We start from the raw sequence: 26873 nt of genomic DNA on the forward strand, positions 1-26873 counted from the left end.
CTGACTCTCCCTCGTTTATATACTGGGCACGACATTCTGTGGTATGGAATGCCCCCTGGTAGCACAGATCACCTGTCCTGGTAGTGCTCCCTCCTGGTTTCTTGTGCACCTGCTGGCTGGCAGAGCATGGGAGACTTGGCTTAGAGTAAGCATACTTAGCAGCAACTAAAATATCAGTGTGTCAACATTATTCTCATGCTAAGTCCAAAACTCTACCAGCTGCTGAGAAGAAAACTAGGTCTGTACCAGCCAAAACCAGGATATTCAGTTAAAAAGAGCCTGCTGTTTGTTTCCCTGTGCCCATCCTATGTTAGCCGTAGGTTCTTCTCTAGGTCTTAAATGCAGTGCAATTCCTGCAGTATCTTTGTGTGAGCAAGTAGATGCAAGAGTGAATCAACTGGCCATGACCTGCACTCTGTGAAGAGGCATATAGTCTTGTCATTTCTAGTTATTTGAATCCATGAGACCAAGCAAGGCTGCTATTGCTCTTACTCTTAAAAATAAACGTGTGTAGTGCAGGACCAAGGCACAGGAGTGAGGCTCTGGGGAGTTCTGTTCAATGGTATGCTTCTTAAGTGAGAATTCTAGTACTGAAACATTGTCCTTCTATTTTTTTTTTAATACACTTAGTCATGTACTGCAGTGGTTGACTGAGGTAGCAGATTCCTGGGGCCTTTTGAAGTACAGACAGTTATTTTACTTGCAAATGGAATGAAAATTTCAGCATGTCCATGTTTCCATAACATTTTCTTCCATAAATTCAACTGAACCACTCTACAAAAATATGGCGGAAAATTTACTGTTTGCAAGACTTACTGAGCTCTATTCTTCAAAAGTAGCGAAGCCTGTTACAAAGCTCTAAAAACTTGTGATGTTTATAAAGTAGGAGAAGTATTTTCTTATATGTTGTGTGTACAACAACAACATTAATTATTTGTAATAATTCGTAATTATTTGTAGGATTACAGCACAATAATGGTTTGGTGGTCTCAGCTTAAAAGTTGTCCTCAGGAGAAAAAAAGAAAGACAAAAAATTCACAAAATAAGAAAAAAATAGGGGAAAAAAGGCTTAGAACATTGATATTTTTTCTGAAAATGTGATTGTATATACATAGAATGGCATGGAAGGGACCTTAAAGTTCATCTAGTTTCAACCCTCCTGCTGTGGACAAGGACATCTTCCACTAGACCAAGTTGCTTAGAGCTCCATGCTTGAATGTGTTATTGTAAATACGTGGTGATACTACTATATTTTTATAGATAGAGCAATAATTTGGATAATTCATGTTAGCTACAAAAACTGTTGTGAGGGGAGATCTTGTTGCCAGTTCTTGCTTATGCTCTTTCAAATCTGAAATGTCTTTGTTTCTTTCTGTCATTGAAGATTTGAATTAAATTTGGAAATAGGTTTCATTGCTAGAAAAAGATTTTGCCTATTTGGCCTTGTAAGTTACTAATTGTGAGGACTTGATGAGGATTTAATTTGTTGCTAGTGACTTATGTCTAAAAGGAAAAGATTTAGTTTAGTTTTATGTTCAGATTATCAATGTTAGATAAATCAAATGCTACAATTAATTTTAAATTATGTCAAAACTTTAGTAGGTATATTCCATTGAATCCTTGGGAATTTTAAGGATTTATCTGAACCAAAGTGTTAATTGCAGAATTTCATCAGCTGCTGAAAACCTCCATAAATTTGTCAGTAAAAGTAACATTTGGAAAACTAGTCAAAATGTGACTTAATGGGAGTGTTTACTTTATAAACCCAGTAGTAGCTTAGCAAAATAACTTTGCAGTCCTGTGCCTTGGATTTCTCTTTGCTTACATGGACTGTGTTTCACTTGTTGCTCTGTTTTCTTTCAAAAGGAATTTGACCAACGCTGGAAAACAAGTTGAACTTGTGAATTAATGTCAGACAGCCCTAATCAAGCAGTAAAATCTGTATAAATCAATCCTGTAATTGAAGCTATTGTTTACAATAAGAATAAAATTGCATGTGTGGGGTTTGTTTGGGTTTTTGGAAGTATTTTAGAAGTGAGTGTAAAGAAGTAGGATGTTTAGGCAGACTTGAGTAATTTCAGGGCAGAATACCTAGTCTCCTAACAAGACAAAACCAGCTCTTTGGAGGTGAATTACTAAAGTAGTGGAAAGGATATGGCAGTTGTCTGATTCATAAAGATATTTCAGAAAGTCAGAAGTAGAATTGCCCCAACCCTACAAAGCAAAAATGTTTTCCAGAGAATAAAGCTGTTTCTGTTTCTAGGATCCTCAACACATTCTTACAGTGCTCATCAGGAAAGTATTCATTAGTTGCACAATTTTAGGATCAGTGTGTGAAAATTTCAGCTAAGGTGCTACATTTATTATCAGCAGGAGATACGAGAGTGCCTAATTTATAATCTGTTGCAAGTGTAACATGCCACACACACAAAAGTAAATATTAGTTACGATTTTTTTGTAGTAGGTTTTTGCAACCTGCTGTTCAGTTTTTGCACAGTGATGTCTTTCAGCTTAGCTTTATAGCCATGTCAGTATTTGAAGAGTGTAACAGCCTATGCAGTCATTAACAAGTGAAATTGCAGTGTTTAAAAGTTTTAATGCTTAATGATTTCACCTTCTGAGAAAGAAAATAGCTAAAAGTCTTGAGGATCTGCCCAGAGAGTTAGAGGTATGAAACCTTTAAAAGAGAGGACAAAAGAGCCTATAGTTTTTGTTTAACAAATCTACATATTTTAGTTTATATCTACAGTTGAAACAGCTAGATCTAGTGAAAAATACAAGAGAATTAATAACTAAAATCTGAAGGTGAAATTTCTCTCTTTTGCCTCTGTCATCACTGCAGTTGAGGAGATTATTGCATTATCTCTGTGAAGCGTAAATCTTGTGTATCAAAGAGAGGGAGTGAGATGCTCCCCCCACTCCTTTCCAGTAAGGGGTATCTTTTGTTTCAGCTGTTCTTTCCTCATATTGCAGCAACACAGGGAACAAAAAATGATTAGAAATTACCATAATGTTACTAATTTAATGTAGTCATATAATTTCAAATATTAGAATACGTTTCCAGTTCATTTTGCTTTTGAAAAACAAACTTATATCTCTAATTTACATCAAGCCTAAAATCTCTGCCAATATATCTGCAACGGTACTATATCCCTGGTAAATTGCCTTATATCCCAGACACAGATAAAACATTGGAAATACTTCAATAATTGAGGCTTCCATGGAGGAGAAAAATGCCCCACAATACTACAATTACGTTAGGTAACCTGGAGATGTAAGATTTTTGAGTAGCTCCTCAGAAATGGCATACAATTTCCCACCTTTATGGAAGAGTTTACCTGCACAGTTTACATCTGCTTATTCCATATCTTAATTCTTGGGGATGTTTTGCAAATAAAATTTTGGTCATGGGATCATTAAAATATTATTTAATTATGAGAAGTCATTGTGTAATACTTGGAGTGCAAAATGTTCGCACTGTTCTCATTTACATGTTCCTGTAGTATTTTAAACATTTGAGTAGTCCCTTAATGGCATTAATAAGGTGATCATAGAGTCCACTTCACAGATTAGTTTACACAGGCTTTGTATATATTATTTTGAAATTCTGAAGGATTTCATTTCACCCAACTGAGATTTCACCATTTCACTATGAAGGAACAAAGACGCTATTACACACCCTTATTTCTCCCTTTGTGCCTTTATAGTTGTTTATATCTTTGTGTTGCAAGTGGAGCCATGGTGAGGAAGATGCTGCTCTCACAGATTTTGTGGGGGTTTGGCAGCCTTATATGTGGATGACCATGTAGCATGTACTGACTGACTGACAGCTGCAGGATTCTCAGTCTTTAAGTGTTAAAGTACATATCCATAGTTCCCTTTAAGTTCAACCTGCCAGAAGGTGTTGGGATCATCCAAAGTCGCGGTGTCATCGTCTTTCTGTAGCTGGGATTTTAGAATATGGTGATTATCCTGCTCTGCTCTGCTCTGCTCTCTGGTGGCATTACCTTGAGTCTAGCGTGCAGTTTTGAGTGCCAGAATACAAGAAGAATATTAAACTATTAGAGAGTGTCCAAAGGAGGACACCGTCCACAAGGACGGTGAAGGGCCTTGAGGGGAAGCCGTGTGAGGAGTGGCTGAGGTCACTTGCTCTGTTCAGCCTGGAGAAGAGGAGACTGAGGACAGACCTCATCTGAGTCTGCAGCTTCATCACAAGGGAAAGAGGAGGGGCAGGCACTGATTTCTTCTCTGTGGTGACTAGTGATGGGACCTGAGGGAATGGCATGAAACTCTGCAACAGGGGAGTTTTATGCTGAATATTAGGAAAAGGTTCTTCACCCAGAGGGCAGTGGTCACAGCACCAGCCTGACAAGAGTTCAAGAAGCATTTGGACAATGCTATCATACATGGTGTGACTCTTGGGGTGTCCTGCGCAAGGCTGGGAATTGGACTCGATGATCCCTGTGGGTCCCTTCCCATTCAGGATATTCTATGATTCTCTGTCTTAGTATGTTTTAACAAAATGTAAAACATTCAAAATTAGAGATGTTTAATGAAAATTGTGGCATTGTTTTTAGACAGGACATACAAGTCTTTATTAATGAACACCTTAAGTCACATCAGCATTTTAATATAATGATATAAATAGAAGAAAATTGCGTGGTAGAATGGGCAGAGAATGGTTTAGTTATCCATTAAATTATAAACATTTTGGATCAGAAGCTACATCAGATCTCTTTTATGAGATCTCCCAGAAATTTTTGGATGTTATGATTTTGGTTGTTTGCACATATAATTCTTGGAAATGAACTTAATAAAATATGCTGTCTGGGTAGGTCCCAGCTTTTTAAAAATCACTGCTGTAAAAATTTGAACTTGCTCCATGCATGAAATTGAAACTTTGGCTTTCATTCATATTTTTTATATCATATATTGTGATCCAGAAGCCAAAGACATTGCTTAAGGAAAGTGATACGATTATATTTATTTTATTATGTTTTCCATTCCAACTGTGTCAATAATGTCCTCTTTTTCCTACTTTGTCTGGTGACCTGATCTCAAGCAAGGCTAGGCACTGAAGGGTTTTTAGCAATAAAAATAAATAATGTTTAAGGAAACAATTAAGTAGTTCTTAACTGTACTTTCCTTTTATTGTCCATCAACCCATTGCAATTAATTCAGGTTTGGGGGAGTTTCACAAGAAAACCACCACTGACAGACATTTGGCAGCAAGCAGATGATATTTATTTCTTAGCTTCTCCTGTTCAGTCAGTGGTTTTCTTTATCTGTCCGTCAGCTAAGTCTGAAATCCTGTTGCAGAGTTTTTTTGAAAGATATTTCAGACTTGATAGAAGTTTCTGGTTCATAATTCTGTTCAGTCACAGGATTGCAGTAGTCCTTGGCAAGATCAGATTTCTGGGGTAGTTATCCCCTGCAGTCCTTAGGTGGTACCTGCTTTTCAAAGAAGACAAACATAGAAATAAACTAAGAAAATGAAGAGAAAAAAGGTCTGTGGCTTTTCCTGTAGCGTATTTATGGAGATGCTTTTCTGGCATGTTTTTTACAAATCAGGCATTTGGAAAACATGCTGTGCTTTTTGGTTGCTTTACCCTTCCATTTCAATGGGATCATGAATTGTCCAGGAGATGACGGGCCAGTCTTCTGACTTCTAATAGTTTGGGTTGATCTCTGGGCATTTTTGCTCCATACTAAAGCTACAGAAGACAGAAGCTTTTTGGTTGATGAAGCCTTTCCTCAGAGATTGGGCTAATGTTTCATTCTGAAGATTTACACTGATTTATGAAAAAAAAAGCCCAAAGAAAGATGACTGATTTAGTTCCTCCTATACCTGGAGAAGTGAAATACATATTTGGCATTAAACATTTTTATTTACTTAGTTTATTCAGCTAACTGCTAGTGTTGTCATAACCACTGTGGTAGTTCAGGAAATATATAGAGTATTTTGGTAAAACCTATCTTAATTTAAATGTACACAAATACCCAAAGAAAGCAAGTAGTGAAATGTCAACTCACTGGTCTTGTTCAAATCTAACCACCATTAACATAGTCCTATCGTGCCAAAGAACAGAGAAAGTATGAACATTTTTCTTAATAATAGTGCTGAATTACTACAACTTTTTCAGCTCTTTGAAGTAGGTTGTGTAGGGTCAGGTGTCACCTAGTAACTTGGGAATGCCATCATTTTCCTGCTACCATAAAAATAAGAGATAATAAAGATAATAAGTAGAAGACTGAGATGATGAAGCCTAGATATTAAAAAAAATACACTTTTGTAAGTATATAATGGATTGTGGCAAAAAAGAGCATTTCCAGGAAGACCAGCATAAAGCTGTAACACTGTTGAAGCTCAGAATCAGTTTTTAATCATGCCCATAGTTTTCTGAGGGGGATAAAGAAGGAGACAAGATAGCTATTTCAGTATCTCCTCAGGTGCAGATGTCATGATTACCATTCCCAAAAATTCCAGTTTTCTTATTCTGGAATCTTTCTTTAAATACTTGTAGAAACCATGAAGATGATCCTAAATGTAGGGGACATGGTTTGCCAAAAAGAATTTAGTAAGTGTTTACAAGATTTCTGGTAAATAAAGGGGAAATTGTTACATTCCCAGAAGGCCATAGAAAATGTTGTCTGCTGTTGTCAAAAGTGTATTGAACTGAACAGTCGCACCATCCAGATTTTGCTCGTGGAACGATAGAGTTGAACTAGCAGTAGTTAGATCTTAATGACCAGTTTGAATTTGGTGGTACTTAAAGAATCTTTCTGTGTTGTCTGTCATGTCGATTTTTTCTTTGTTTCAATGTTTTGGTAACAAAAATATTGGCGTCCCAAAAGAAAGAAGCCTAAGAAGATACAATTTTCCCAAGAGCCGTGTCACTGCCTGTGATGTTAGTTAGCATAGAGGTTACCTCCTTTTTTCATCTTCACAATCGTCTTCGTGGTATTTGATTTTTCAGACTGAAGATACATGTTGGTGATATGACCAATGTGAAGAATTATTAATCATGTTCGTTGTATATGAGTTGTCTGCAAACACAGCAAATAAGGTAAATTTTACTTTTTTTGTTTGTTTTGAATTAGGTTCATGCACTGTTAGTTCGAGAAGTTGATGTAGAGAAGGTGTCGAGTTTTGAGAACCCTTATGTAGATGCAATAAGAAGTTTGTGGAATGACCCTGGAATTCAGGAGTGTTACGATAGACGACGGGAATACCAATTATCAGATTCAACTAAATAGTAAGTACATGGTAGTGATGAACAGCTGTATATAACTTCCTGCTTCTAACAAAGTAATTTTTACTTTTTAGCTTAGTGTACGTCTGTGTACATATTTGTATGCGTATGCACCACAAACATAGCTGAATATACGCATACCAAATTGAATTAAGGAGTGGCATACATCTATTTTAGAATTACATCTGTGCTTATTTCACAAAACGACAGTCTGTGATTCAAAGTCTTAAATTAAGATTCTAGGGATGGTTAATTTTGGGGGAGGATTTTTTGTTAAACCTATTCAACCTACTCTCTTCCAACATATAATCACAAATGCAAGATGGGCAAAATAATTTCATGTAGTGTGACAGTAGTGAATACTGGGAAGTGCAATCAAAGTAGACCTCCATACAGTTCATAAAAATTGAAATGTCCAAGAACTCCTGTTTTCCATTTTCCCTCCCTGGCATTTGCAGTCTTAGTGGTGAGGTAAACAGTACTAAACAAAGGGATTTGTTTTATATAGGACTGCCTTTCTATTATGGAAACAAAGTTTAAAGAACATGGCTACCAAGAACACATCAGGAAAGCACTTAAGTTAAATTGTTTGTTCTAGATCAACAATAATAAAAATGCATATGTGGCTAAAAGATGTCTGAAATGTTATGCCTTTAGTTTCTTGGGACCAGAATCTGATTAAAAAACAATGTGAAATTTGTCACTGGAATCTGATGTCTGCATGAAGGTTTACTCCGTGAATCTGAGTTATTTTTTAGTTATGTAGCATACAGCTCAGATAAAATTTCTCATCTGCTGTCAAAGAAATGGATGATGGCCTCTTGATGTTGACCAATGCTACAGAACACAGCATAGTTTGTTATTTAAGCCGAGGCAAAAATCTCCATGGATTCTACATGAATTTTTGTATTAGCTATGAAAAGAAATTATTCCAGTGATATAATTCCAGTCTCCATTTGGCATGTGTACATGAATGGAAGCCTCTTACTTATGAAAGTGCACCACAAAGCTTCCATTAAGCTTATTGTACGGCTCAGGACATTAGACATGACAGTTGTGGAATGACGTTTATCTGCACAGTAGTCTGAGCATCGTCATCTAGCACAGCACTTTTTAAGTGATTTAGTCAAGATAAGCTTACTCGGATCTTGCTGATACAATTTAGGCAGCTGAAGACCTAGGGATGCATGACATAGGTCTCCTCAGATTCATTGCAATATTGTCACCACACCATAACTTCTCTTTGCCCTATGCATGGGGTTTCTGTTGTCCTGTGCAGTTCTCTGTCTGGTTACCTTCCAAACCCATCATTTTTGCGCATGTATTTTGGTGTAGAGTGGTGCAAAGCACAGTGGCATCTCTCTTGTATTGTTTAGATTCTCGCTGTCCCCAAAGATACCATACTGTGTTTTGGTTTTAGGTGGTAAGGAAACATAGAATATTACATAAAGAGAAAAGGTCCAGGATACATAAATGGTGAAGAGAAAACTTCAGAGACAACATTACTAACAATATGTTTTCAGCTTGTTTCTGTACTGAAATGAGTGGCAAAGTTTAGTAGAAGGTGAAGCAGAACTTGACTCATATTTTGAATTTCTTGTATTTGTAGGTCCTAACTTTGTTTCCACAACAGATGTGATACTGGTTTTAAAGTTGAAATAAATGTATGTATTTTGTGTGCTCTACCTTAGAGGCTAAAAACATAATTACTCTCCTAAGTAGAAAATAATGATCTGATGCTACTTCCGACCAGATTGTGCTGAACACCATAGTTTTGGCCTACTTTCAGTTAAATCGTCACCATAGTAGATCTTTTGAGTAACATTAAAAATAGTAGGGAATAATCATTAAGTAGCTATAAAAACAAATTCCTAGTACATTGTCTTGCAAAAGGTGCATGTGGTAGTTGATTGGTTATTTCTCAAGCTCAGCAATGTTTAGCAGTTCATCGTGAGTTTTTGCAGATTTGGTGACTTCATTATAGTTCATACTATGGATTTCTGCAAAATGTTTTAAATTAGACTTGTTAATCACTGTATTCAAGTCTTCAGAAATGCCTCTATGTATACGTATGCTTGCAAGTAGAGTTTTTTCCAGGTATGTAAGTCCACTAAATAAAAAATCAGCAGAAACCAAATAAACATTGTTTCGAAAATACAGTATGTGTGTTTACCAGTAAAACACCCAAACAAATTTATTAGCATTATATCCCTGTCACAAAGCAAGGAAACAAATTGCTTAAAAGTTTCTACTGAGATTCACAAGGCAGTAAGACACAAACAAGCACTCAGTGCTCATTGTCTTGATGTATCAACCAAATTGGTTTGTTGTCCACCAGATCTCTTGTAAGCCTATGTGCCAGTGTCTGGTAAGCATATGTGTCAATGTCAGACGTGTTCTTTGTTCATCCCTTGCATGAGCCTCTCATCTTCTCAGTGGTTTTCCACTGTGTTTTTATAGTAGTAGTGGTAGTGGTAGTAGTAGTATTTTCAGTCTGCTGCCTATACTGCTTTTTTCCACCATGTCTTCAACAAGGCCAAGTGCTGAGTGCCTGCCCTTGGGTTACAGCAGACCAAGGCAGTGATACAGGCTGGGGCAGAGTAGCTGGAAAGCTACCTAGCAGAAGATGACCTCAGGGTGCTGGTTGACAACAGCTGAACATGAGCCTGCTTGTGCCCAAGTGGCCAAGAAGGCCAACGGCATCCTGGATTGGATCAGAAATAGTGTGGTTGGCAGGACCACAATCTGGTATTTCTTGTATCAGAAAGAGTGTGGAAGGGTTCATCCCCCTTCACTCAGCACTGGTGAGGCCACACCTCAAATCCTATGCCCAGTTCTGGCCCCTTCACTGCAGGACAGACATTGAGGTGCTGGAGCGTGTCCATAGCAGGGCAACAGAGCTGGTGAAGGGTCTGGAGCACAAGTCCTGTGAAGAGCAGCTGAGGGAGCTGGCCGTGTTCAGCCTGGAGCAAAGAAGGCTCAGGTGTGAACTCATCACTCTCTACAACTGCCTTGAAAGCGGGGTGTAGCCAGGTGGGGGTCAGACACTTCTCCAGGTGACAGGAGATAGAATGAGAGGACATAGCCTCAAGCTGCACCAGCTGAGGCTCATTTTTTTGAGCATCAAGAATAGTTTCTTCTCGGAAAGAGTTGCTAAGCATTGAAACAGACTGCCCAGGGAAGTGATGGAGTCGCCATCCTTCGAGTTGTTCAAGTAATTGGGTGTGGTACTTAGTGCTATGGTCTGAGTGACAAGATGGTGATCAAGTGTTGGACTCATTGATCTTTGAGGTCTTTTGCAACCTAAATTATTCTCTAATTACACATAGTCTTCTTCTTGTTATTTTATTGTTTCTAAATTATGTTTCAAGTTTTTGGTATGTTCTGTATATCATAATACTTTCACTTTCTGCCATCTTTTCACCTGTGTTGTTGTTGTTTTGTCGTTGTTAGTTGCACTTTTGATGTTTTTATACCCACTGTTTGTACTCTGGAAGAATACATCCAACATATGTTTACTGAAAGCAGTGTCTAAGAAAGAAAATTCCTTGCGTTATGTGAGTTGATTGGAACTTCTTAGAGGCGTAACAAATACGTTCTATTCTCTTCCCTGACCATTGGATGCTCCAAAGCTTGGATGTCCATGTTGTTTTAAAATCAGCTTTTAGACTTCTCTGTAGCAAAGTCAAGAGCACATCAGATACATAGAGGTTATTTGCTTCCCATGCGCATTACAGGGTGACTTAGCCACTTAATTACCACTAAATTACTTCCTTTAAGATGCTGTCCCACAGTGTGAGACAGATGAAAACTAATAACATGGAGAATTGCCTTAAGTAGTAGCTGTGTGAGGTGAGATGAGATCATTCAGAATATACTGTACTGGGTGCCAAGACCTTAACCCAAATGTAAAAAGGTTACCAGTCAACTGTTTGATTGTATCATACCTTTTCAAAGCCTAAGGAAAGAAAAGGCAATAGTCTTCTGTGTTAGAGAAGTTAGGTTGCAATTGGAATTTTCGAACGTTCATCACCATTTTTCTCCAGTATGACACTAAGGTCTTACCATTCATGAACAAAATGTAGGAAGTGTTAAGACCTGGAAAGTGTCCCAGAGCCTTGCTTGGCTCAGATTTTCAGTTTCATCTTTCTCTGGCCACATGCAATTGTAGTATTTGGCCTCTGTGTACCTCCAACCAAGGACTTTCTCGTTGCTACACAAGCACTGAGCATATCTATTTAGTTTCCCTTCTGTCTTGGGGTGACCTTATGATGTGTATCCCATATTGCTGCTTATGCCCAGAAATTAATTTTTGTGCTTTTCTGTGCCTCTAAACTGAGCCTGAGAGGGGGAAGGAAAAACTGAGCAAAACTTTTTCAAAGCAGTTTGCGGCTTGTTCAAGGTCAAGTAGAGATAGTGACTTTTCCCCCCCCAGCTGCGGCAGGGGAGCAAGGAAGCACCTGGCTTGCTGCTTTCGAGTCAGCTTTTGGCCAGTTGTTTTTCAGTTTCTTGTTCTCCGGAGAGAGACTGAGAGTTGGATTTTGCTTTTCCTTCTCTGGAATTCTGGATTTTCTCCCTTTCTACTGGACTGCTTTTAACCTCAGAGGCACATCGGGAGGACTTTCCATCGGGCACGGAGGGCCTGGCCCCTGGCCCAAGCCCCAGCTCTGAGGAGACCAAAGGGAGGACTCTAACACTTCCCAGGTTTTTCCTCCACAGCGAAACATTTTATTATTTAGCCTTATTTTCCTTTTCCCGTGTGTTTGGTAAATAAATAGTTTTATCTCCTTCACTTTCCTTCGAGGAAAATTTTTTTTTTCCTGAACCTGGGTGGGGGAAGGGGTTTGTACCTTCTCTCAGAGGTATATTTCTAAATTTGGCCAAACCGGAACACCTTCCATGGCTATGTTTTCTTAACACTTCAGATAATTAAATATAATTTTCCCATAAGTGTGTTAGTTATGGCATATATATATCTATAGTGCATTTTGTTATTATATAATGCACTGCCTTATTAGTCGTACATGCTCATGGCATTCTCATACATGTATAGTCTTTCAAGCTTTTGTTTCTGCCTTGCTGTCACCTTTAACAGCTCAGTTCCTGCAGTTGCACAGTTTTGCAAATACTGTGAGATGAGATAGTTGGACAGCTAGCACAGAAATGCAGATTCCTGAATTTTACTATGTAATAAGAGCTCAAGGGTGTGAATCTGAAAGCATATCACTGATTTTTAACAGGAAGGAAAGAGATGAAACCTAGTGATTGTCTGCTCAGTAAAGTACACCTTTTGTGAAACTGCTGCAGGAGTTGTAAGGCTTTGGTCATCTAGTAATTTCTGTATGAAAGTATTCCATTTGAGTTTGAAATATTTTCAAAACTTCAGCTAAACAATTCATTTGTATCTGTCAGCTAAAGATAACATTTTGCATTTGCGTTACTCTTCTGAAACAGCTAAATTTCAGTGGATCTAGCATGTGTTAAATACAGTGTGCTCTGGAGTACACAGAGGGAAAGATCAGTGTATGAATCTAAGTTTTTACTAAGGCAGTTTACTCCATTTCTTGGCATTGCCTTTAGCAATCATTCTTTTATTTCATAAAGGTGTAGCACACTCTCAGAGCATGGTGGGTCTTTCAGGAGTAATACTGTCCAAAATTGGGACCTGCTATGCAGCTGAACTGATAGCAAATTCTGAATAACTATCTATGGGATATCTGTGTAACAGCCATTAGGTTGCAGTGAGAAAACCATATAGTCGTAATTTCAAAGATGCGTAATTACATTATTATTTAATAAACTGTTCATTAGTTCTTGCTTACCTTCATTTGTAAAAATGTACCTGCTGGTCCTAAAGCTATACTTGAGGTCAATTTGTGTTGCAGAATCATAGATTCTGCTTTTATGTATTCACAGTTTACACAACCTTATGTAAGGTTTAGAGTAAGGTAGAAACAGCAAATAAAAACGGAAGTCTGAAATTCAGAGATCAAGTGCTACCAGCAGAACCATGCAAATCCTATTTTATACCTTAGGTATAATCCCAAAAATAAAGTCATTGTCTGAAGAAAGATGGGACATGCATACCAAAGTACTGCTTCCCATAGAAAAACTGCAGATTATGCAGGAAAATTTAGAAAGGGAAGTGGGACTATGTAAAGAAGTATGCAGTATGTATTTGTTTCAGGACCCTTTTTTCATGCAATACCGAACATGTTCTTAATGACTCTATAATTTTTACACCACATTTCCTAAAAAGAAAAATTTGCATGAGCATTTTTTTATTTGGTGACTTGTCTTTTTTAGCCTTTGCTAAGGTTGGCTTTTAGTGGTGTAGGAAATTGAGGAAGACAGCTACGTAGGATTTCGGTGGAATATGGACAGAAACAACGCTGTGCAGACTTCTTCCTACCTCACTTCAATCTTAGTTTTTTTGTGTTTACTTCAGATTAAGATGAGATAGTTCTGGAAACTGGTAATTTGCTTCAACCTCAATTGACTCTTCACCAGTGGTGTAGAGTCTTAGAAACACAAACCTCTACAGAAATTCTGAGAACACAGCCAGTACTTGTTTACATTTAGTTTTGTACACTGAAAATTGATTCAATTTACTGGACTGCTGCCTGTTAGCATAGAGGACACTTGAGTCAATTATTCTGGCAGCTCTGTGAGGCAGGAAAAATCCTGCTACAGCAGCTTTAGCATTTTGCTTGTGTACTGTTGAAAGAAAAGCCAGTTGTATGGTTTCTCAAAGACGCAAAAAAAGCAAGGCTTTTGTTTTTCAGCACATGGTCAAAATTAGTGCTAGGTTTTTTTTAGGAGAGTGGTCTCATCAACCAGCTCAAAGTTTTGCTGAACAAGCTAAACAGCCCCACCCCAAAAACACCAAATCCAAACAATAGTATGGAGTATAGCCCTACCCCACTCCAGGCCAGGCTGCAAAGGACAGAGATACATCAAATCTTATTATTGCCTCATTATCCTTAGTCACAGACTTTGGTTAGGTTTCTGTTTTCCCTTGCACTGCCATTGTCTGTGTATGAAACAGAGCATTTGGAGAGAGTCATAGCCATGAACTGTCTTAATTTTGAGGAAAAGACTTTATTTTGCATTAAACCTCAAAACTTTGAGGTTGAAAATATGTAAATGTTTATGGTTACTATCATACCAAAATGTGTCGTGTCACTGAATGCAGTGAAAGCATTTGCATATGAAATGTTGCTGGTAAGGCTTGCTTTTATAGCTGTGGTTACCCAGAAATCACCCAACAAGCTTTTATGTTAAACAACAGAGTCTGTATAATTTCTTGAGGTTTGTCCCTTCCCTCTTCCCTGTACTCGCATTCTTCCCATATGGATATGTTGGCTGGCTGGGTGGTAACAAATCATCTTTACTGGTTTTATACTGACCTTTCTATCAGCGTCAATAATTACTTCTATCTCAACACGTTTGGTTTTATTTAGAGATTTATAACAGAGTGTTTCTGGTGTGGTGCCAGTCAGATCCTTTCTCCTCAGCAGTGCATTTCAGAGGCATTGTGCTCTCCAGGGACTTGAGCTCACCGTGTGTCTCAGTCAGACTCCTTCCAAGCACAGGGTTTAACAGTGTGGTAGTGAGTATTAATTCAGCATCTTTTTACAGCAGTTTTGCCTGCTGACTTTAGAAAACGTTATTAGACAGTACTGATGAGCAGACCAGTCTCACTTTTAACCTCAGAAAGGGAAATGATGTTAGAGATGGATTGAAGGCTGTACCCTTTCTGCCTTTGTCTGCCCGTGCCTTACTACCTGCACCTGATCAATTAGGCTATACGCTGAACATAGTTTAAAGTTACAGAAATTCTCCTGTGGATTTATTCCTTAGAAAATGCACCTTTATGACCCGATTACTTGGAAAAATCTGGCCTTGAAGATGCTAGTAAGTAGTAGCTCATAGCTGGAGGAGGGTGGTTGTTTGAAGTGTCTGCCCCATGTTGAAGGTGCTCCAGTACCTTAATTTCTGAAAGTAAATTCAAGTAAGTTTTTATGTCTGTCTTCATTAGGTGATGTAGCCCTAGGAAATTAAGGCTCAGTGTTGAGCTACCTGTTCATGGTGGCTGGAGTCATACTCATTTCTTAAAGAACTTTACTGGTTGAAACAATTCTGCTCTGCTTATTAAGCTTAGTAGTCTCACTACCTTGCTTGATTTCTATATGGGAAATACATATAGGAAAGTATAGAGCCAATCAGTCGACTCCCATAATCCCATTCCTGCTGTTTATTTGGAAATGTGGACAGACAGTACCTTGGACATGTGCTTTTTTTCAAGGGCATTGTGAACGCCCCTAGCCTGGCAGCTTCCCTGAAGCTGGCTGCAGGCTTGGACCTTGTCATAGGTAATAAAAAGTGCCTTAGAAGTAATTACTTCGCTCCTGGTGCTGACTGGGAAACAAAAGGCTTCCTCTGCTTCTAGTCAGCCTGCAGATCACAGGCATGTTGCTAGATGCTGGCAGCTTCTCCTGACATCAAGGGAGGGCCACTGCCAGCAGCTCATTACATCCTCTTTGCCTCAGTAATGCACCTTCTGCCTGTCACTATAGCAACCCCCTGGAAAATTACCTCAGCAGCCACTAAAATTCATTTTTATTAAAACTAATTACAGATATAATTAACTTTTGAAACTTGGTCTGTATTATAAATTTACTCAGAACCATGTATTTTCCCATTTTCTTTCCTTTGTAGAATACTTGGCTGAGTAGGTACTGTTTGGGTGAGAGGCCACATAGCTAAAGTGTGACTCATCAAAACAAGATTTCTTAGTAGGTGGTGAAAATGAGCTCTGAGTACCGTGTACCTGAGAGCTAAATGTCTTGCACAGTTGCTACTACCTGTACAACTGAATTTCCTGTGGTAATGCTGGTGATTACTCACTGTTGGACTAGCTCTCAAGATGGCTTCCAGGGTATTTCCAATACCCATATTGTTATTATGACGTTAAAATTTGAAGCTAATCAACTGAGAAAATACCTGGTCTGGGCAATTATTGGCAACTCTCCTTTTGTGGAAGCTTGTGGTTACTTCAAGTCTTGTGGTTTGTTTGTAAGAATACATGTATAGCCAGTTGTAGTATACATTGAAGAGTTAGGTGCATGGCTAAGACTGATTGCAGTATTCGTTAATTCATTTCAAATTGGGCATCTACTCTAAAACACACTGTGCTTAAAGTTTTTTGTTTGTAGGTAGGATTTTTTTGCCCACGGGAGCAGTGTAGTTGTCAGTATTTCAGGGCTGCATTAGCTAAGTGCTTTAGAACCACAGTGAATCAGTTTATTAGTAAGCAGATACATTAAAAAGCCCATCAGAATCTTCATTTACTTCTCATCCGTTTGCTGAAACCCAACACATTTCACGTAGCCTTGGCTTCGCAACTTCTCTTCTGGTTGCAGATAAGCCAGTGGAGGAAGTAACTCCACCCTGCTGGAGTTTATGGACTTGCCACATCCCAGGACATATCCATCAAATAAACCTTAATCAAAACAAGTTCAGTAGTGTTTCTCCACCATTCCAAATAATTTTGATGGAAATCTGTTGTCAAGCCATTGCACAAGTGAAAGAACTGGCAGCTGGGGATGGGCATAGCAGCAGCTAGGGTGGTCTGGAACCAACACAGTTGAAAGCAGAAGACAACTGACATTAGGTGGCACTTTTGGTGTTTTAATTTAAGGTTGCTGCCTAATGAAGTAATTTAAAAATAAATAAATTACTTGTTTAATAAGCTGTAGAATGTTTGAAGCTTATGCATGCAATGCTGCACTTCTCTGATGATGAGGGAATTTGTTTGAACTCCAGCTTTCATGAGGGTTAAAAAAAAATGTTAAATAGCCAGTTCTTTTGGTACGAGGAAGATTTGAAAGTATAAGTCTTCATTGTGACAGTAAATTAACTGTCATAAGCCAAATAATAAATTTTCAGTGTTACAGGAACAGTTAGAGTAGTAGTATGTGAAAAAAGTGTGTGCTGCTGGTATGTCTTTAAATATTAATTGTATTCTAGTTATCTTTTCTTTTTATGTAGTGACCTGTATTCACTTACATATTCCCTCAGCATTTTGAAATAGTGACTCAGCTCAGGAACCAGTTGTTCAAAATAATCAGACTATCACCCCACCCCTTCTATTGCAATGCAAAAATCCATTCTTGTGCTTCATAAGGAGAAAATGTCTTTGGTTTTGTCTTTGTAGTACCATGGATGTAGAGGTGTAGTGTTTTGCAATTAATACAAAAGTTATGATAATGTATTGAGCTTATGTGTGTTGATTTGCTCCCACTGCTATTTTAGGAAGATGGCACCTAACTGAAAAGAGACATTTAATTTGTGCAACAGATCAAAAGTCTTCAGACAATGATATCAAAGAGTGCATAAAATGGAAAGGCCCTGATGTCAATTCCAATGATGGGAGTTCTTGCTTAAAGAAAATAGAGTTTTTTGAAATTCTTACTTTATTTTAGAGGTTATGTAAATTTTAAAGGAAACTCACCCCATCTTTAGTGATTTTCAAATATCTTGAAGGCAACTTTGTGTTGCTGCTGCTGGCAAAACTTTACGTTTGATTTTCAGAAAAATGTTTAATCCCCCTGAACTTGATAGCAGAACATGAAGTTACATATCTTCATAGGGTAACAGGAAGTGTAACTGGCTGTAGAACTGTCAGTGGCAGAAAATACCTGTTCCTTTGCTTCAGAGCAACAGTGCAAAACTTGAGTTAAATCTGAGTTCCAGCACAAGTAATGTTCCAGCAGAAGTGTCTATGTTAAAATAGAATATAAAGAACCCCCCAAAAAACAGAAAAAGAAACCAAACAGAAAAAACACAAATCAAGATCAAAACTGTTTCTTTTCTATCTAAGAAGAATTTCATTGACTGCTGTATACTCACAGCATTAAAATAGCAATAATAAAAGACTTTAAATTGTGCAACAAATAACTGGGATATTTTCATTTAAATAAATTGATACAATAATATATTCCTTCATTAAGTTTTATTATTTTAAGTTAGAAGAAAAAGTGGTAGGGGCTAAATATTATTGGAAAACAACAAAAAAAAGCAGGGTATTTTCTAAATGGCTTTTGTTAGCCTGTAGATTCTGACTGTCACAAAGGTTTTCTTTTTAGGGGATTTAGTGCATCCTTCTGATTTTCTGTGAGATACTCCTCCTGGTTTTGACACTAATTCCTTGATTATGGGTTTGAATGTGTAAGTCAGGACAGTTCTTAGAGACCCCAACTCTCTTTACTCTGCTAAGTGAAGAAATCTGGGGAATGAAGTAATACTCCATAAGGATACGTAAGGACTCTTTTGTGGACTGTGTAGACTTTTTTAAGGGGCTATGGGTGAAATGAATGAAAAGGTACTGACCTGAGTTTAGTTACTGAGTGAGCAGAACTTGAGCATAAAGAATGAGGATGAGGAAAAGGTAAGTATTTTTAAGGATTTTAAAGTAATGTTTCTGAAATTTAGGACAGAAAAACCCCACGAAACCTCACCTGCTTGTTTATTGATTTCTTGAAACACAAATGAGATGTAACAATCAAACAGTATCTATCCCTTTGCTTTATCACCTTTCTAAAACCAGCCAGATGTGCATTACCAGATACATTAGTAACATGTCCACTATGCAGAGGTGCAGTAACCAGGCTCACCTTGGAGACTACAGCTAAAGTTGGCAAACGAATGCAGCAAGACAACTGTGTAAATGGGCCACCTGCCAATTTATTCAGTTAAAATTCTCTTGCTCGTATGAATACCACTGCAGCACGTAATGACTGGCAATGCTTCTTTACATCCTTCCAAAATTTCATCACAAAATAAAACAAATTCTTCTGTGGGTGGGAGGGAATAAGAATCTAGTTCAGGGTCTGTCACTTCTTACATTGATGGTTATGCATTTCATTCAGTTACATCGGTTTTTTTCCTTTTCCACCAACAAAGTGGTGGTGAGCTTGTTCCTGCTGCTTTTTGTGTAAAAAAATTCTGAGGGCAGATCCAGTGCTCAGACTCTCGAGCCTTTTTATCACTGCCAGAAACTAATCAGCATTCTCAGAAAATATTTTCACAGTCGTACCTTCTGGCTTATTTGAGATCTATTGTTCATTATACATATATATAAATATATATATAAAAATATATATATATTATATATATAAAACTTTCTCACATTGGTATTTGCTATTGGATTGATACTCCATTAATAAAGGCACAGTGAATGAAATTCGATAATAAAATTTTATAATTGAGCCAATAATAATTTGGCGCCTCCCCAAAGCTAACAAAGTAATTCTTCTGTATTATTACTGTAAGGTAGAATTTAAACTTCCTTGTTTCTGTCATTGTTCAGCATAACTTCTCACTGTTTTACTAAAAGTAATTCAGAACATCTAGAAGAAGTCTGATTATTTCTTGTGTGGCTTTATTTAAAAACAGTGCCTTCACTAATTACTACAGGGAAAAGAGCATGTTCAGAAATTGGTGACAGTTCATCATCATGTAATAAATTACAAAGACCATTGTTCTCATCCCCAAGAGTGAATGAGGGAGTCCTTAGGATAATTTATCTAGTGGCTAGCTGTAGGTCATTTTTCTGCTGTGAACTAGCCAAATGTCAAAGAACTTTGTTTCCTGCAGCAGTCTTTCTGCTAGATGTCCACCCACTTCTGACAGCTGGTTAAAACCTTCAGTACACTGGTGCTTTATGGTTGAAACTCACCATTTGCCAATAAGCAGAGTAGTTTTATGTTGTAGTTACTGAACCTTTACAAGCATTTTTACAGTATTTTTGGCTTATTTGCTAGCCAGCTGGAATGTGTTTCATGTACTGCAGACTTATCAACCTAATTAGAAGTTTCAGTGTGAATGCAGGACTTCAGATGCCAGAGATCCCACTAATAATTTGTGCTGCCTTCTGATAAAAAGATCTGGAGAATGTTTTAATTGTCAGTGGTTGGGGTTTTCCTTTTTTAATTTAGTCTCAAAACAGTGCTCTTTATCCTCCTGTCATTTTATAACTGGTAATGAATGGTCTATTCTATAGTAGCCCATTCTTCTTTGGAAGGTTTATGTTAGCTTATCCAGGTGTGTATATGTAGGCACTACAGAATGAATATCAAGAAATATGTTACATACTCAAAGCAATTGTATATTTCTCACACTTTGTATAATACTATGTCTCTAAATTTCCTAGAATTATGTAATTGACAACTTCAGTGAATTTACATATGTGAAAGAAAGCCGAGCAAAGTTGTATGAGGAAAAAAAACCCATAATAATTATGCTACTTTTCTTGTAGAATTAGCTTGCAGCTACATAAGTGGGGATGGAATACATTTTTATATTTTGTGCCCTCTTTTCTGCCGATAATGCTTTTTTTTTTTTTTTTCTGTTGTATTTCTCCCTACCCCACAGCCCATTTCCTTCCCTAGTTTTCCTTTCTCTTTTCCTCAGTGGGATGATAGTGTCACTGTCTAGTATTCCTGTTGTTTCTCCCTGTTTATAGCTATCTTAATGACTTGGACCGCATAGCAGATTCCACCTATCTGCCAACCCAGCAGGATGTGCTCAGAGTTCGAGTCCCAACAACAGGAATCATTGAATATCCATTTGACTTACAAAGTGTCATTTTCAGGTAGGAAATAAAGTTTTAGCACCCACTTGCTTTGTTTCTTTTGTTTCCTTTTGCATTGGTAATGCCACTTTTAGGATATTGGTTTTAAGTGCATAAAAAGCAATTATTCTATTTCTAAAATTTGAGCTTGGTCAATTTATCTTCATGTAATTGTCCACATATATTAAGGAACTCATGTTAGAGATGTCAGAAGGATCAAAGGCAATTAGGTTTGTTATTTCTGAGAATAGTTTTTACTGATAGAAATCTGCAATTCATCTTTTCAATAATATATATCAAAGTTTCACTGTGAGTAATAATCTGAAAATACAACCATATATGTCCTTATCATTCATGTAAATTATGGAATAAAAGGTTACCATTTGTGTAGTTGATTTTATAGAGAAATTACTTTCCTTTAAGAGAGGAATCAACCTACTTTAGTGCAAGTACAGTTGTTTAAAAAATAACTATGGAATTGTAATTACAAGTCAGACACCTGTGTTTACACGGAGACATGAGACTACGTTAGGAATACACTGCAAGCAAACTTGAGTTTTGATTTTGGCTACCAAAAACTTCAGTAGACACATATTCTATTTGTCTGCTTAAAATGGGGCAGCTTTAACAAGTTGTGGATTTTGATTCTGTTAATTTGGGGGGGGGGAAAAGTGGTCCACCATCTGTTTTGTTCACATCTGTTTTGCTGAATACACAGGGCATACATTGCCAGCTCATTGCTCATGAGACCTTTATATCTCATAACTCTGAGGGGTTTGAGACTCACAACAGTTCAAATACAGAAAACAAATCAGACTTAAAGCAAACATGATGAACTGTCTCCTTGCAGCAGATTCTATTAAATATCAGTGGGAAAAAAAACATTAAGAAAAACGAACCAACTATGTTTTTAACTAAACCCATGAATTTTGACATGGTGTGTGTGATTGGGTGTTTATCTGTTAATGTGTTCATGGAGTTGATGTGGTTGTTAATTTTGCAGAATGGTGGATGTAGGAGGCCAGCGATCAGAAAGAAGAAAATGGATACATTGCTTTGAAAATGTCACATCCATCATGTTCCTAGTAGCTCTTAGTGAATATGATCAAGTGCTTGTGGAATCAGATAATGAGGTAAGCAATTGCCAACAAAACCCACGACTTCAAAAAAAAGTTTTACCAGTCCAGTCCCAGGTGTTTTCTAAATGCATCTACAATCAGTCATGCACAACTGGCACCCAGTGGAGTGAGAAGCACTTTAGGGATCAAAGGGGAGGAAGGGTTCAATCTTCAAGTAGGGCAATGCTGCCCCGCTCCATGAAGGATTCAAAGAAGTCTCTGTTTTGTGTTGAAGAGGAATATGGTTGAATGGAGAGAAATGTTTGCATAATTACTGTTATGAGCAGAGGCACAATAATAGGTGGTGTAAATGAAAACAAAATGTATAGATTCCTAAGGAACAGACCCTGAAGTAGTAAACTCCATTCTTTTGACATAAAGCCCAAGGTGTATACTGTAGTTTTTTGTCAGAAAGTAAGAAGTAAGCAAGTGGGTGGGCTGAGGGTGGAAAGCACACTATCCATTATTTTGAATGCAGACTAAGGACAATTTTTTTATGTTTTTATGTATAATCATCTGTGTCATTCAAAGCTGAACTTCCAGAAATTATGATGTAGCCTGCACTAACTTTATCTCCTGTAAATTTGGAAGCTAGGCACGTGTAGTTAAAAAAGAGAAATTGTCAGACTTGGCTTGATTCAAGGTTCTATCTTTTTCTGTTTGCATTATTCTTTTGTAGCCACAAAGTCAACACACAAATACTTAGCATTTCAATTATACAAATCAAAGCAAAATGTATTGGAAATTGCATAGAGAAAAATTATTTATGATAGTTTCCAAATACTATTCTGTCTATCCAAAATAAGCTTCATGGAGGTCAAAACCTTCTTGCAGGTGGTTTTTACACCTTGCTACTGAATTATTTATGTTTCTTTTTAACAACAGAGGAAAACTTTGAACATTTTTGACTTTTAGTTTGAAATATATTCATGACTTTAATTCAGACCAGTTTTTGTTTTCAAGTCATAACGTACATAGCCTAATAGGCTTTCCAGCACACTTAGGCCTGTGTTACTCTAACGCTGGAAAGGATCCAGTCAGTCACAGAGCTGAGTACCAATCTGGGCAGCTTAAGTTTTGGCTTTCAGTAAACCTGTAGCCTGTCTTTCTAGGTTTTGTTGGTATGCCAGGACACTGCCTTCTTCCCTTCTTTTTCTCTCCCCTGTATTTCTAAACACTGCAGTCCCAGAATTAATATTAATTAATGTGTTTATTTATTCCACATAAAGCAAAGCATAGTTTGTCTGAATGTGGGTGTGGCAGAAATATGGATTTAAATGTGTTTGTTGACACCTTGAATTAAGAAATTTAGCCCACAAAGATATTTTTGTTCTTCACTAACGTGTGACAACCTCAAGAGGGAAGACAGTGATTTAACTCAAAGACGTTGGTAACCAGCCAAGAGATACTTTTCACACTTAGCTTTAAATTGTGGAACAGTATTGAAATTTTAGCACCAAAGTGAAGGGAGTGTGTGCAAATGCTCTACTTTCTTATTATGTATGCCATCAGTGTGATACTAGGATAGAATCTAATCCTTCTTTGGTCTGTGTGCCTCATACGGAAATTAAAATATCTGACTTGACAATTTACAGTGTTCTGCTATTTTCCCTTTCATTGGTTTCATGGCCTGATTAAACTATGATTTTTGTAAGGTGGCCTACTTTCTTTTTCTAATTAGTCCACTGCATATTGCCTGAAGTCTCTTTTCCTGAGTACATTTTTACAAAGAAAACTGTAATGTTTAATCTTTTTTGTCATCCTTTTTAGTTAATACAGTTTTTCATTAATATGATTTTCATGAGTAAATAGAAATCTTTAAAAAGTACTATTTCTATTGGGGGGGAGGGTTGGAATGACCTTCCTCACTATGTAAGTGGTTTAGAGCCCTGAAGACTTGTGATTTTTATTTCAAAATGTAGTGCCTCGTGGATGGTCAGCTGTAAATCCATTTCTTTCCTTGTTTACCTTATTCAAGAGAAATGCATTTGGATTACAATTTGGATGGGGTTACTCTTAGTTGGGAGGCTTTGTTAGTGTCTCGCACTGGATATAAGTGAGGTGGAGCTGGGGACTCTTTCTATTTTCATGCCCTTGAAGGAGTTATGAATTCAAAGTTCTGAGGAATATAACTCCTGTGTAAGGGGACCCACATAGAAAATAAGACAAGAGTTCAGGCTGCCTGTTATTCAGAGACATTGCAGGATGACTTCTAAACGACACATCCATGAAATTGCACTCCCATGACAAATATCTGAAGAGTAGGGAGCTTCAGTCCTGAAGATAAGCACGCCTGGCTGTCCAACTGTATTTTAGCTGTGATTTCTCTAACAGGCGATACTCAGACCCAATGGCATCTCTGTTTTACGTGTGTGTCTAGATTGCGCATAACTTGATTTTGGTGCATAAATACAAAATGGGAAGAGTCAGTAAGGATGGTATATTTTAACACACCCTGCAAAAATTTCAGTTGAGGTACAGTCATGAAATGCTTCTTTCTTCCAGCATACACAAAGGAGAGAGAGCTAACTGTTCCCAATTCTGCCCTTAATAAAATAGAAAGTCTGTCTAGTTTCATTGTTGAAAAGGAGGACAAAATTTGAACCAGAGGACATAATATACTAATTACATTAATAGTACGGTAAATTAAGTAAATATTTCATCAGTCTGATGTGATGTGACAAAGGAGAACATGTTATAAATTAAATTATTAGATGTTTGACCTGTTCAGTTTTTCAGGAAACTCCAATAGGATTAGAAGCGAGATAAAAAAAGAAGGAATCATCATATTGTGCCTTGTATGTTTGACCTTTTCAGTTTTTCAGGAAACTCCAATAGGATTAGAAGTGAGATAAAAAAAGAAGGAATCATCATATTGTGCCTTGTAGGTCATGCTCTGGCTCTGAATTATGCCAGCAAATTTGGAGAAATTGGCAGTTTTATCAAACAGCACAGTTAAGAACTTTTTCCATGTTTAAAATCAACTTACTTTTTTAAATAAAGTATTTTTTTTCTAGATTAAACAAAGGAATTTTTTTTCTAGATTTCCAGGATATTCTGCATTTGAATGTGTGTTAGAGGTAGCTCCTTTCAACATGTAAAATCTCAGAGTCTCAGTGCAATAATTAGAAAAATGAGTTCCAGCTTTGTAAGAGAACTAGTAATCACTTGCAGTTACGGAAGAACTAGAGACGTAGAAGTATATCTGTAAAATAAAGTTCCATAAAAAAGAGGGTTTCATTATCTTTATACAGCTAGTTAAGTATTTAGAAACAGCAAAATAGAGATCAGTGTTTATCGAAGGTTGTACATCTTTATTAGTGCACTAAAAGTCTTAAGCTATATAAAATTTCATATAGTTTGTATAGCTCTGTGGTGGTTATATGTATGTTTTTGTTTTTCTAGTGTTCTCAGAGCAGAACCAGAAAGACACAATACAATTTCCTCAGTTCAGCTAAATGAATGAATGAATAGGCTAAGTGAAAATTAGAAATTTTCTAAACTATCGAAAATAAATGTTTTCAGAGGCTGCAAAGCAACAGAGGCATTGGACAGCATGAAGTATTTTTAGATGTAAGTCATCATGAGTGTTCTGAACATTGCACAAGATATTTGGGGGGGAAATGGCAGTTTAGATTATTCTCATCAGAGATAATACATTTTGGTTAAATTGCAAAATGTGAGATTCTAACAGGATTGGAGGTAAATTATGAACCTCCTTGGTAAGAGGAGATTGTTAAGTAGAGTACTGTACTTTTTTAAAAACAGCTTTTGTTTTAAAGCCTTTTTTCTAGCTTGTACTATGTCTTAAGAAATTACATTTGATTTAGCTGCAGCCAGAATTGGTAGTTTTAACATTATAATGCAGTGGAATTTCTTTTAAAACAGTGGTACCTTCCCTTCCCTTTAATCATCGAACTGTCACTCAATTTTCATTCAAGTTTTATCAAATGTACCATCTGCTTATAATCCATGTATTTACAGGTTTGATCCCAGATTACAGTTCTTGTGGAAAAGGATTGTAATGTATGAAGCAGGCAGGAATGGTTTAAGAATTCTGTAAAATAATAGGAAAATTGATTCTTTGGCTTAACAAATTCTAGACACATTATCATCCTAAAGGTCTTTCCCAGCCTAAACCATTCTATGATTCTGTGTCTTCAAGCTGTATCTAATATTGCCTTTACTTCCTGCCTGGCCTCCTTTCAGACATATTAAGATGTTTTCTAGGATCTGTCTCTTCAGAGAGCTTGGGAAATGCTGTATTGCTCAATGGACATTAAAAAAAAAATTATGCTGCAAAGATATTTCCCCATCTTCTTGTCCACTGGCTTTGACTTCCTTACAATATGGAACCAAATGGTTTGTGTGCTTTAAGAACCTGCATCAACTAAGCTGGTATGATAACCAGATTGAATCTTTTTTCTTCCAATCCTGATCAGTCACTTCTGAAATATTCCAACACAGATTTTTGCATGAGGTACATTTCTCTTCATTCTGAACTGAGTTCCTCAGAAACTTGTCTAAACCTGCTGCATTGCTGCAGTGTGACGTACAGTGGCATAGCAGCCAGATGTGTGAAGACTGCTGTTTGCACTGTTGAGAATTCTGCTGCTGTACCTTTATGCTCTGTCATTCTCATTCAGCATCCCCTTGTCTGACAGCTTTTTACCCTGAGTTTACAGACTTCTAAAGAAGTAGCTGTTATTTACAAAGTAAGCTGTGGTCCCCATTAAGTCTTCCAGGTTTCGGAAATGTAGAATAGCAGGTTCAATTACCACTACCAGATGTTTGCATGGCACTAGCAGTAAAAAGGCATAATTTTGTAATTTGAGATGTGAACAGAACCAGGAGGTCTGGAGGTGG

At 37.3% G+C, this 26873-nt stretch overlaps 1 protein-coding gene across 1 annotated transcript in view; it reads left to right on the forward strand.

The window, feature by feature from the left end:
- LOC104691989 (guanine nucleotide-binding protein G(q) subunit alpha) overlaps positions 1 to 26873 on the forward strand; it is a 118676-nt gene that overhangs the window by 73401 nt on the left and 18402 nt on the right. Inside the window, exons 3-5 of the mRNA XM_039566658.1 lie at positions 7102 to 7256; positions 20782 to 20910; positions 21893 to 22022. Of these exons, the coding sequence (XP_039422592.1) occupies positions 7102 to 7256; positions 20782 to 20910; positions 21893 to 22022 (414 nt within the window). The remainder of the gene's footprint in view (positions 1 to 7101; positions 7257 to 20781; positions 20911 to 21892; positions 22023 to 26873) is intronic.

Source organism: Corvus cornix, chromosome Z (assembly GCF_000738735.6).
Source record: "Corvus cornix cornix isolate S_Up_H32 chromosome Z, ASM73873v5, whole genome shotgun sequence".
Lineage (NCBI taxonomy): Eukaryota > Metazoa > Chordata > Aves > Passeriformes > Corvidae > Corvus > Corvus cornix.